The sequence below is a fragment of the Camelina sativa genome, chromosome 6, assembly GCF_000633955.1.
Source record: "Camelina sativa cultivar DH55 chromosome 6, Cs, whole genome shotgun sequence".
Taxonomy (NCBI): Eukaryota; Viridiplantae; Streptophyta; class Magnoliopsida; order Brassicales; family Brassicaceae; genus Camelina; species Camelina sativa.
Window position 1 is genome coordinate 24,096,392 of NC_025690.1, and position 11,752 is coordinate 24,108,143.

The 11,752-nt window shown below is 35.7% G+C and overlaps 4 protein-coding genes and 2 pseudogenes across 6 annotated transcripts in view; 1 reads left to right on the forward strand and 5 right to left on the reverse strand.

Moving 5' to 3' along the window:
- Nucleotides 1-310, reverse strand: part of LOC109133450 — a 559-nt pseudogene extending 249 nt beyond the window's left edge.
- LOC104793292 (endochitinase CHI-like) lies at nt 823-2,211 on the reverse strand. Its single transcript, XM_010519629.2, has 2 exons — nt 1,750-2,211; nt 823-1,541 (listed from the first exon to the last, which is right to left on the reverse strand). The coding sequence occupies exons 1-2, from the start codon at nt 2,165-2,167 to the stop codon at nt 1,123-1,125; spliced, it is 837 nt and encodes a 278-aa protein (XP_010517931.1). The 5' UTR covers nt 2,168-2,211; the 3' UTR covers nt 823-1,122.
- On the forward strand, nt 3,069-6,189 carry LOC104793293 (LEAF RUST 10 DISEASE-RESISTANCE LOCUS RECEPTOR-LIKE PROTEIN KINASE-like 2.1). The gene is made up of 4 exons (XM_010519630.2): nt 3,069-3,378; nt 3,450-4,166; nt 4,692-4,724; nt 4,819-6,189. Exons 1-4 carry the CDS (start codon nt 3,321-3,323, stop codon nt 6,009-6,011), a joined length of 2,001 nt encoding a protein of 666 aa, XP_010517932.1. The 5' UTR covers nt 3,069-3,320; the 3' UTR covers nt 6,012-6,189.
- On the reverse strand, nt 7,357-8,403 carry LOC104793294 (annotated as a pseudogene).
- Nucleotides 9,001-9,631, reverse strand: LOC104793295 (endochitinase CHI-like). Its single transcript, XM_010519632.2, has one exon. It carries the CDS (start codon nt 9,604-9,606, stop codon nt 9,199-9,201), a length of 408 nt encoding a protein of 135 aa, XP_010517934.1. The 5' UTR covers nt 9,607-9,631; the 3' UTR covers nt 9,001-9,198.
- LOC104793296 (endochitinase CHI-like) overlaps nt 10,750-11,752 on the reverse strand; it is a 2,350-nt gene continuing 1,347 nt past the window's right edge. The window contains exons 2-3 of one of the 3 annotated variants that reach the window (XM_019226825.1): nt 11,615-11,737; nt 10,750-11,357 (exon numbers count right to left, since the gene is read on the reverse strand). In XM_019226825.1, the coding sequence (XP_019082370.1) occupies nt 10,948-11,357; nt 11,615-11,737 (533 nt within the window). In that variant the 3' untranslated portion in view covers nt 10,750-10,947. The remainder of the gene's footprint in view (nt 11,358-11,614; nt 11,738-11,752) is intronic. The other 2 variants (XM_019226826.1, XM_019226824.1) reach the window with 2 other exon arrangements.

The window sequence follows — 11,752 nt, forward strand, 5'->3', positions numbered from 1 at the left end:
AAAAAAAAAAAAAAAAAAAAGCTAGATCAGAGCATATAAGGGTTAAAAAAAAAAAAAGAGCATATAAGGGTATAAGTAATACATAAGTATATATACATTTGCTAACTATACGTTAATTCACGTTCGACCTTCATCAAAAACTTGAAAACATTACAAAGATAGTTGTCATGAAAAATCTTAAAAGTTTAGCCAAAAACTAACCAATGGAGAAAAGGAGAACAAGTAGCAAAGCGAAAGACACGAATTTCATGGTTGTGGCCATCTTCTTGAATCTTGATCTTCTTTCTCGTTGTATAATAGTGAACTTAAGTTTGTTTTTCTCTATGTTTTCGTGAAATGGCTATGTTCTCGATCTATTTATATTTGATTTCGCATTGTTTGATGATTCCATGCATAAATGAAAATCTTACGTTATGTTACTCCATGCATAAATAAGACAATCAATGTTATTCCTGAATCAATGGATGGTAATTTTTTTTTTTTGGTGAATATCAATGGATGGTAATTATTACAGTTAATCATCTTTTCATTTCAAAGATAGAAATTATACACAAAGAAGTAATGTCTTTCAATGTCGATACGTTTTTAGTCTTGAGTGTTTTCTTTTAATTAACAACAATAGAATCTCAATATTCAATTTGCAGTTACAGAATTACATTCAAATAAGTGTCCAACGATTTAACAAAAATGCGCAATTTGAGCTATTTTTTTATTTTAGAAATACTAGTGCCCCTAATCCAAATTATAGGTTAAAGGACAAACGCAAGAGCAAAACCACGGAAACAAAATGTTTAGTTAAGAAACTAATTTTAGGGCAAGATGTTAAAGAGAAAGAGACGTTTGGCGTAAATAATTCTGTTTCTGATACAAGACTCTGTTTCAAAGCCAATGTACGTGTGTTGGCTTTGAAAACTTAATTACATTGTGTCAACCTTTGTTCTAGATCCGCCGTGCTTATACATCAACGGAAATCGTTTATCGATATTATTACAAGATTATTAGCTAGTGTACTATTATGATACTTTTTCTTATATATGTGATCTCTTCTTATTCTTATATCGCGCTCTTCTTATTCTTATATCGCGAACATAGGCTACTTCCGATGGATAGAGAGAGACAACTCTAACAAGTGAGGTTATCTCCAGGTTGGACTCCAAGCTTGGCACAATAGTCTTGGAAATACTTAACCCTATTGGCGGCTTTCTCTGTAGAATCTCCTCCGGCACATTCCCTACTATTCACAGCCCTGATAGTCGCGCCAAAGCCCGATTTAAAACTCGTGCGAACATTAGTGGTCCAGAACCAGAAAGCGGTCTTGAAGGCAAGAACTGGATCTTGAGCCACTTTCTCTGGTGAAGCCAATATGTTCTCTTGCAGGTCTCTTCCACAGGCACCGTAGTTGTAGTTCCAAGAGAGCTGGATCGCACCACGACCATAGTAGCCCTTTCCTGGTGCACATGGGAACTCTTGTTTCGCTAAGTCGCAGTATTCTCCTTTTTCGGCCTTGGCTGGTCCATCGATTTCCTCAATGTAGCACAGGGCTACAACAAGATATAATAATATGGTCACAAAAACGAATGTCTAGTGTTGGACATATATATTAGCATATAATAATCACTGATTATATTATCTTATATGCTGAAATTGAATATTGTCAAATTTAACCAACAAAGTCGTAACGAAACTAAAACCTTATATTGTAATGTGACTATCTTTATTAATTCAAAATTATTTGAGCAAATTACTTACACGCTGTTTCTTGGGCGACGTGAGCGAAGAACGCAGCGATTTCACGTTTGGAGATGGAAGCACCGAAGCTAGGGTACGAATTAGCTGCTGCGATGAAGGTGTCGCGGCTGTAGAATCCTTTACCTGCACAACCACCTCTTGGGTTTGTTATAGAGTTGAAGAACTCTGGTGTCACCGTTCCTTCAAGTGAAACAGCAGGATCTCCACCACCGCTCCGACAAGGTCCTGCCTGGCAGCCATCGCCGCAGAATTCGTCGGTCGTGCCACAGTAACCATATTGGCTGCAACATAAGCCAGACGCGCAGCCACAGTTCTGAGCCATGACCGGTTTGGAAACGGTTAGGATCAGGAAAAAGAGAGTTGTGAGAAAAAGGGCAAATCGGTCATTTCGTGATGCGGTTTTAGCGTGATTGGCCATTGTTTTTCTCTGTGTGTCTGTGAGTGAGGCAGAGAGAGATGTACAATATTAGCTTCGTGTTTTATAGATGAAAAATTGTAGACGAAAGACGATGATGGATCCGTGAAGCATACGTTTTTGTGGTACGAAACAGGTATCTTGTAATTTCTACGTCAACGCCTAACGCCTAACGCCACGTATATACTTACTTAGTCCTTTTGCCCATTCGTCACGTTACGTTGGGAATTTCCATACAAACATCGAAATTTACTTTTAAATCTACGGAATTCGTTGTTAAATCAAATATACTTTTGTTAGTGTAGAAGTGTGACGTAAAGTTACCAGAGATAGCATGACATAGGTGGCAAAAGTATATGTAAATTGGTTTTCGTGTGTCTAAAAACGCATGAACCTGATTTTGATTAAATATATTTGCCTAGTTAAAAAAAAAAAAAGTATGGTTTTGCAGTATTAGATGACAATTTGAATCGGTAGAAGGTTGTTGTCAACTGGTTTTACTAATCCCATGTTGTGTGATAACACAAATTAAGATTTGACAATAGACGTTTGAATTTTGCTTTATTTTTTTTTGTTTTTGGACAAAAGAAAAGACGTGGGAAATTTTGTAAATAACAGAAAAGTCATAAATTGCTGGCAAATATTTTTTGTTGAATAAGTCTTGCAAGAAATAATAATCCCCATGACACTGGATACATCATACATAAAGGATTAATGCATTAAGACTAGTCTATGATGTTGATCTTCTCTTTGAATAGTAAGACTTTCTTCTTTTGTTCCAACCATTTACAATTATTTTTTAAAGACTTTGTACACTAGAAGTCTAAAACTACTTGTGAAAGGTTACTGTATATATCTTTTACTAGTATCTATTTTTATTTCCGTCCCCCATTCATGCCTTGCTTCCCCCACCGGCACCGAGAGTTCCATATGTTTGAATTCAGTCAGGGAAGACAGCTTAATTGATATCTTTGATTGAGACAAGTACCCACCATCTAACAATGATGAAAATAAGACGAGAATTATCCTTTCACTTCTTTCTTACAAGATAGTTATATTCGTGAAAGTTACTAATAATCGATACAAAAGAGAAACGGTAGTTAAAATTGTTCACACTAAATAAAGTTTATAATTTTTTTGAAGCTTATTTAAGTCCATGGCAGGGAGATTTGCTTTGCTTTTCCTCCTTGCTTCACATTTATTGCTCTCGGCCGGTACGTTTCCATACCTGAAATCATGTCTTATTTCATCTCTATTTGTTAACCCTTTTCTTATATGTATATAGTGATGTCGTCGAGGAACTTTACGATAGAGAACAAATGCGATTCCACTATATGGCCTGCATCCTACTCTTACAAGGGATCACTCGAAACAAATGGTTTCCGTCTGGAGAAGGGACAGACGCGTACCATCAAAGCGACGTCGTCATGGGTAGGTCAAATCTGGGGTAGAACGCTCTGCTCGGCCAACTCATCAGGGAGCTTCTCCTGTGTCACCGGAGACTGTGGCACCGGGGAGATCGAGTGCAACAAGACCGTCGTTGAAACGTACAATTCAGCAACTTCGGCAACTTTGGCCGAGTTTAACCTCGCCGCGACTCCTGACGATGGTGAAAACTATTACGATGTCAGCGTCATCTATGGTTACAACCTTCCTTTGCGTGTAACACCTGAGAACAAAAAGTGTGAACGCATTAAATGCGTCGTTGACATGAACGAGACGTGTCCGTCTGAGCTGAGGATGAACAATGAATCGAACAATCCATATGCGTGTAGGACCTCATGTCAGCAAAATCTGTTGCCGGAGCTTTGTTGTGTCGGACTCTACGTCCTCGATAAAGATGTCAAAGCACCGGAAAACTGCAACCGGACTGTCTACTCGAAGACTTTCAACCACGCGTGCCCAGACGCCTATAGCTACGCCTACGACAATAAGTACTTCACATGTCCAGGCTCCTCAAACTTTGTCATCACGTTTTGCCCGTCTAGCACAACAAAACCAGGTTAGTTTCCGCCCACTCGCCTCTGTTTTCAAAGAATTTATATTCATTCTCTCATTATTTACGTTAGTGGGTAGGCCAAACATCAAATTAACCACTAGACATCTGATCCGACCTCTCGTTATTAAAATTTTTGAAGTCAAGATGCTTCAATGCACCATAGGACATATATCGTAGTAATTTAAGTTTGTATTTTATACCGTCGATCAGTTACATCTGTAGATACACCAGACTTGTTTTTTGGACCCATATAGTCACTATGTGAATTCTATAATGGATTAATTAATATGTTGGCAAAACTAAAGCAAATAAGTTTGCTACTTCTATTGAGGATATGTAATTAAGAATTAAGTTACCTGTTGGAGAAGCAACAACACCAGCTAAAGGCCTCATACAAAAATGGAATCTTTTAAGAAAACTCGAGCAGGAACAAAACGTTACTTTATTCTGTTTTTTTTTTTCGACCTACGGCAACGTACATAATTTTACTTTTCAATTAATCTAAATCTTTGTTTGATACATTTGCAGGAATATCTCCATGGAAGTTAAAACTCATAGTTGGTACACTTCAACCGTGTGGCATTACTCACAACTGTCTTACTCATTAATTTGTCATTTATATAACACCTAACTATTGTGGCTTGTTCTCTTGTAGGATTTTCATCAGGTTTGGCTATGATCATCATTATTGCTATTGTGGTAAAGGTGAGAGCAAGTAATATGAGAAAGAGTGATCAGAATAGGAAGAACATGGAAGCATTTGTAATGTTAAAACGATTTAGCTATTCCCAAGTCAAGAAGATGACAAAATCATTTGCGAATATTCTTGGGAAAGGTGGATTTGGAACTGTATATAAAGGGAAGTTACCCGATGGCAGCCGAGAAATTGCAGTGAAGATCTTGAATGAAACAAAGGGGAATGGGGAAGAGTTCATCAATGAAGTAGCTAGCATGAGTAGGACATCTCATGTTAATATCGTTCCTCTGCTTGGATTCTGCTATGAAGGGAACAAGAAAGCTATAATATATGAGTTCATGCCAAACGGATCTCTCGACAAGTTCATATCCGAGAAGATGTCGGAGAAGATGGAATGGGAAACGTTGTACAACATTGCGGTAGGTGTGTCTCGTGGCCTAGAATACTTGCACAACCGTTGTGTATCGAGGATTGTACATTTTGATATAAAACCGCAAAACATTCTCATGGATGGAGAGTTTCGCCCCAAGATTTCGGATTTCGGTCTTGCTAAGCTAGGAAAAAATAATGAAAGCATCATGTCAATGCTGGACGCAAGAGGCACAGCAGGGTACATTGCTCCAGAAGTGTTTTCCAAGAACTTTGGAGGAGTTTCTCATAAATCAGATGTATATAGTTATGGAATGGTGGTTCTTGAGATGATTGGAGCACGAGAAAACAATCAAAACGCTGGATCCAACAACAGTTCAATGTATTTTCCAGATTGGCTTTACAAAGATCTTGATGAGAAGGGAGAAATCATGAGTGTTTTCGCAGATCAGATAATAGAAAAAGAAGATAAGAAGATAGTAAAGAAAATGGTATTGGTTGGTTTGTGGTGTATTCAGACGAATCCACTTGATCGTCCACCAATGGACAAAGTCGTTGAAATGTTAGAGGGAAGTCTAGAGGCTCTTGAGATTCCACCTAAGCCTCTTTTATTTTCATCCGCATCAACAGTTGCAAAAACTACTCATGAGAGTCAAGAGACTTCAAACTTCTCAGAACCAAGTCAAGATACAACACTACAGTACTATTTCGAAGAAGGTGTTCAAGATATTGCAGAAGATAATCAAGATCTTCCTAAAACAAGGCCAGCAGTAATCTTCTAAGATCTTGGGATCCTTCTAACCGTTTGTTGACGAATTTCAATATTAAATTTTGTTGATATCCACCTTCATCTTCATGTAGAAATGAATAAAAATCCAAAAATATTCAATGCATAAGAGTCGATGTTTTGGATTTCAACATCCAAAAACGTTAATTAATATCATAGACAATTATTAGGAAGTCCTCGTAAACTAAGCCAACAGGCGATGAAAACTGTTGAATAGCCAGGTTTTTTGGATATGTCTCGTTTCGAAAATATAAATGTTACACATATATAGAATATATATATATATATATATATATAAAGTTTTTTTCTTTTTTTTTTTAAATGATGTTTAATTATATTTAAAAATAAAAATACTGTTTTACAACAAATGGAGTTGAAAGTTTCAAGTTGAGTGTATAGAAAGTAAATTCAAAACTATCAAAACTCCTGGCGGTTTAATTGTCCACATGTGAAGAAAAGTCGTAGTGGTTATTTTATTTCTGGTCAAGTTAATACCACGTGTCTTAGTCAACCATATAAAAATTCATCAATATGGTAAGTTGCCACTCATGCCAATTCCCTATCCCAAAGGCGAAACATAAACATACTACACAGTCCGTTTCAATTTATAAGATATTTTTACATTCGTTTTCATGCAAGTCTGTTGAAAAATACAAAATGTTTGGTTTTGTTTTTGTTTGATTTATAAAAATGTTACGAAAATATTAAAACTCCAGAAATACTACAAACTTTAAGCTTGGGTTTTTTAAAGGGTCTTAATATGTATTTTTACATATACCACAAACCCTTCCTAGATGTTTAGAAACTCTTCCTTATTATATCTTTAAGATTATACTTGTAACTCTATTTTTAGAAACTCTAGTTTTGTGGTATTTTAAGATGGATTGCCATCTTTTTTTTCTTAAAAACAAAAAAATATATATGTATATATATATATATATATATTGATGCCTTCTATTTTAATTCAAAAGTTGGTTTCCTTAGAATTCATTCCTCATTATTATCTGTTGGCTTGTAGTAGTAGTTATAAAATAATTAAATTTATAAATTACTGTGCGTTCAACTAAAACCTCTTATAAATTTAAAAGATAATTAGGATAACTTAATTTGATAAGTATTTTAAAATTAATCATTAAATAACACATGATTTTTTTTTTCCAAATCCATTAAAATCATAAAACCAATAACTTAATCCTGAATTCTTTGTAGTTCTGGACCAATAATGTTAACGCCATCATAACATGATTACTACAACATCAAATTTTCTTTAGCGATAAATTACAATCTTTACACCGAAGACTACATGCAAAGAGATAATTTACAATCTTTATTTTCTCACTTTTCATTAAACCTTTTAACACTTACGTACCACGTCAAGTGCGCGTTTGAACAGCATTTTAGCACCTAAGGTTAACACCAGGGTCCACACCAAGCTGTTTACAGTCCTCATATTTGGATCGGCCCGCACCTGAATTCCCACCGTTACAGTCCTCACCACTGATGGCTATAATGGTGGCTCCAAATCCTTGGCTCAGTACCGGCCTCACGAAATTCATCCAAAACCACAATCCAGTTTTGAAAGCCGCAGTTGAGTTGCTACCAACTAGCTCAGGCTGGCGTAGAAGGTCGAGACCGAGACCCTGACAACAAGGACCGTAGTTGTAGTTCCATGATAGTTGGATCGGGCCGCGACCATGGTAACTCTTGCCCGGTGCACATGGGTATTGCTTGTTGTTATCGCACAGTAGTCACCTGACGTCCCGTTTACGGCCTCTATGTGGCAGAAATCTAAACGTAGAGACATATATATATGAAGCTATATAAAGTGGTACCAGTTGTTTTATTTAAAAGCAAAAAAAAAAAACAAATATTTTTAGTTTAATTGTTTCTAATGGTAAACTCTAGAGATTTGTTTAAATTTTTTTGTATATCCAAAAAAAAAAAAAGATAAAGAGGACCTATGAAAAGGATTAGTTCTTACGTACGTTCGGTCACGTAGGTGAAATGAGCAAACATGGCAGCGATCTCGAGGCTCGTAACAGAGCTAGTGAAGTCAAAGGTAGCATTAGCGGCTTCAAGGAAAGACTCACGGGTGTAGAATGTTTTACCGTCGCAGCCATGACTTGCTTTGCTAATAATATCGTTAAAGAACTGTTGTGTTACAATCTTGTCAACCGGATCTCTACTTCGTCAGCAAGGACCTGATCTACAACCGGAACCACAGTGTTGGTCGGTGATACCGCAATAACCCAACTGACTACAGCAGAGGATTGGAGAGCAGCCGCAATACAGAATCTGGGGCGACTGGGCAGCAGTTTGGGAGTAGAAAGCGAATAGGTAGACGAGAAACATTGAAGAGACTTTTACAAGAGCCATGTTTTTGTGTGTTATTGTTTTTGAATGAGAACGAAGAGCACAAAGAGGTAAATGGAGATGTTTGGTAATTTGTCAATCTGATTAAACTGTTTTATTTTATTATGGCTCTCACTGGTAACATGTGTTACTATTGACTTATGTTGAGTTATAGACTTAACTCAAATTTTATTCAAAAATGTTACCAATTACTAACAAAACTAAATTTTTTGAAGTTGACTTTGAATAATCATGTGTTATGGTTGATGTACAAGTTTGAAGTATATCTTTTGTAAAATTATTAGCTCAAAAGATTATTCAACATCATTGAAATTTTCATGAGTTAAGATGTGCNAAGACCAAGAAACTATATTTGTTTATTTTCTCGCATTTATCACCAAAACTAATTATTGCTATCGTAGCTCTTTGTTAAGAAAAATAAAAATAAAAATCCATGAATTCGTCCACCAACAAAGCAAATATCATAACTAATTAAGTTCTTGAATAACATATTTAACTATTTTATTACAAAGCAATGTAGTAATTTTGAACATTGTGACTAACTATAAACACAGGTGTTGGTTACCATTCGGATCAATCCCGCAACTCGGTTCACAAAATATTGCGCCAAATCAACAGAGTAACAGACATTTATATAATATTTCATTTTCGTTACATTCTTAATACAGCATTACTTAGTATTATGTCCCTTCGGTGACATCCGATAAAAGAACATTAGTATTATATGATATATTTCCTCTGATGTGATATCTTATTCTTAAAGTTCGAACGTTGTTTATTTCAGATGGATAAAGTGGAAAAATCTTTAATTAACAAGAGAGGTTCTCTCCAGGTTCAACCCCAAGCTTGCCACAATAGTCTCGGTAATACTCAATCCTTTTGGCAACAGTTGCAGAATTTCCTCCGCTACACTCTATACCATTGACAGCCCTGATCGTCGCGCCAAAACCCTGATTAAAATTCTGGCGAACATTAGTGGTCCAAAACCAGAAAGCGGTCTTGAAAGCAAGAACTGGATCTTGAGCCACTTTCTCTGGTGAAGCCAATAAGTTCTCATTCAGCTCTCTGCCACAGAGACCGTAGTTGAGGTTCCCAGTTAGTTGGATAGGACCACGGCCATAATAGCCCTTTCCTTCTGCACAAGGGAAGTTTGTCTTGTCTTTGTCGCAGTATTTCTCGGCATTGGCTGGTCCATCGATCTCCTCAATGTAACACATAACTGCAACAAGGTTTAATCAAATACAGTACTTACAAAAACAAATCCCAGTGGTGACATATATAATATGCACCAAAAAAATTTAACACCAAAACCGAACCAAAATTTTATATAATATGATCGATTTTAATATTTTACACCAAATAACTAATGATCTCTATAGATTAGTATTTTATACTATAGATTTTTAGTATTTTTTTTTTTTTGAAATAACCGAACTGAAATAACCAAGTGCCCAAAACGTAGAGAGGNTAATAATTATAATCAAATAATACATACTACAACATCTACCACAAAAATGTCACCAATCAGTAATTTTGATAAGATTAATAAATCAGATTTTTACAGCGATCCATTACATCAAACTGCTGTTTTTACCACATAATTTTTACTGCAACTTACATCGAATTTTAATATTTTCTGCAACTCAACTTCAATAAATCATGTTACCAATCATAACTTCAATAAATAATTTTAATATTATATATATTTTGATTATATAACACACGGCTTTGACTCTGAATTGTTGCTCGAAGACTTTTATATGGTCTAACTAATTTTTTTTTTTTTCTTTTTTCAAACAACACAAATATGTCACTTTTTCTCACTTTTGTTTTCATATGGTCCAGTAATTTAGTTTTCTCACGTTTGTATTTTATATTATGACCTACGAAAGGATCGGAGAATATACAACAAATAATAATTTTGGTATATATAGAGTTCATCTTTTGTGAAGTTTAAGAAAGTAACGAATTCACTTTTTCTGGGAGTAAAGCAAACAACGAAATTGTTTCAATTCAAGCTTAGAAAATCATGATTCTATGTCACACTTTATACTTTAAAGATACATGATTTTATTACATCAACAAGACCAAGAAACTATATTTGTTTATTTTCTCGCATTTATCACCAAAACTAATTATTGCTATCGTAGCTCTTTGTTAAGAAAAATAAAAATAAAAATCCATGAATTCGTCCACCAACAAAGCAAATATCATAACTAATTAAGTTCTTGAATAACATATTTAACTATTTTATTACAAAGCAATGTAGTAATTTTGAACATTGTGACTAACTATAAACACAGGTGTTGGTTACCATTCGGATCAATCCCGCAACTCGGTTCACAAAATATTGCGCCAAATCAACAGAGTAACAGACATTTATATAATATTTCATTTTCGTTACATTCTTAATACAGCATTACTTAGTATTATGTCCCTTCGGTGACATCCGATAAAAGAACATTAGTATTATATGATATATTTCCTCTGATGTGATATCTTATTCTTAAAGTTCGAACGTTGTTTATTTCAGATGGATAAAGTGGAAAAATCTTTAATTAACAAGAGAGGTTCTCTCCAGGTTCAACCCCAAGCTTGCCACAATAGTCTCGGTAATACTCAATCCTTTTGGCAACAGTTGCAGAATTTCCTCCGCTACACTCTATACCATTGACAGCCCTGATCGTCGCGCCAAAACCCTGATTAAAATTCTGGCGAACATTAGTGGTCCAAAACCAGAAAGCGGTCTTGAAAGCAAGAACTGGATCTTGAGCCACTTTCTCTGGTGAAGCCAATAAGTTCTCATTCAGCTCTCTGCCACAGAGACCGTAGTTGAGGTTCCCAGTTAGTTGGATAGGACCACGGCCATAATAGCCCTTTCCTTCTGCACAAGGGAAGTTTGTCTTGTCTTTGTCGCAGTATTTCTCGGCATTGGCTGGTCCATCGATCTCCTCAATGTAACACATAACTGCAACAAGGTTTAATCAAATACAGTACTTACAAAAACAAATCCCAGTGGTGACATATATAATATGCACCAAAAAAATTTAACACCAAAACCGAACCAAAATTTTATATAATATGATCGATTTTAATATTTTACACCAAATAACTAATGATCTCTATAGATTAGTATTTTATACTATAGATTTTTAGTATTTTTTTTTTTTTGAAATAACCGAACTGAAATAACCAAGTGCCCAAAACGTAGAGAGGTTTACGTACATTCAGTTTCATGGGTGACGTGAGCGAAGAAGGCAGCGATCTCGCGTTTGGAGATGGAAGCACCAAAGCTCTGGTACGAATTAGCTGCGGCGATAAAGGCGTCGTGAGAGTAGAATCCTTTGCCTGCACAATCACTTC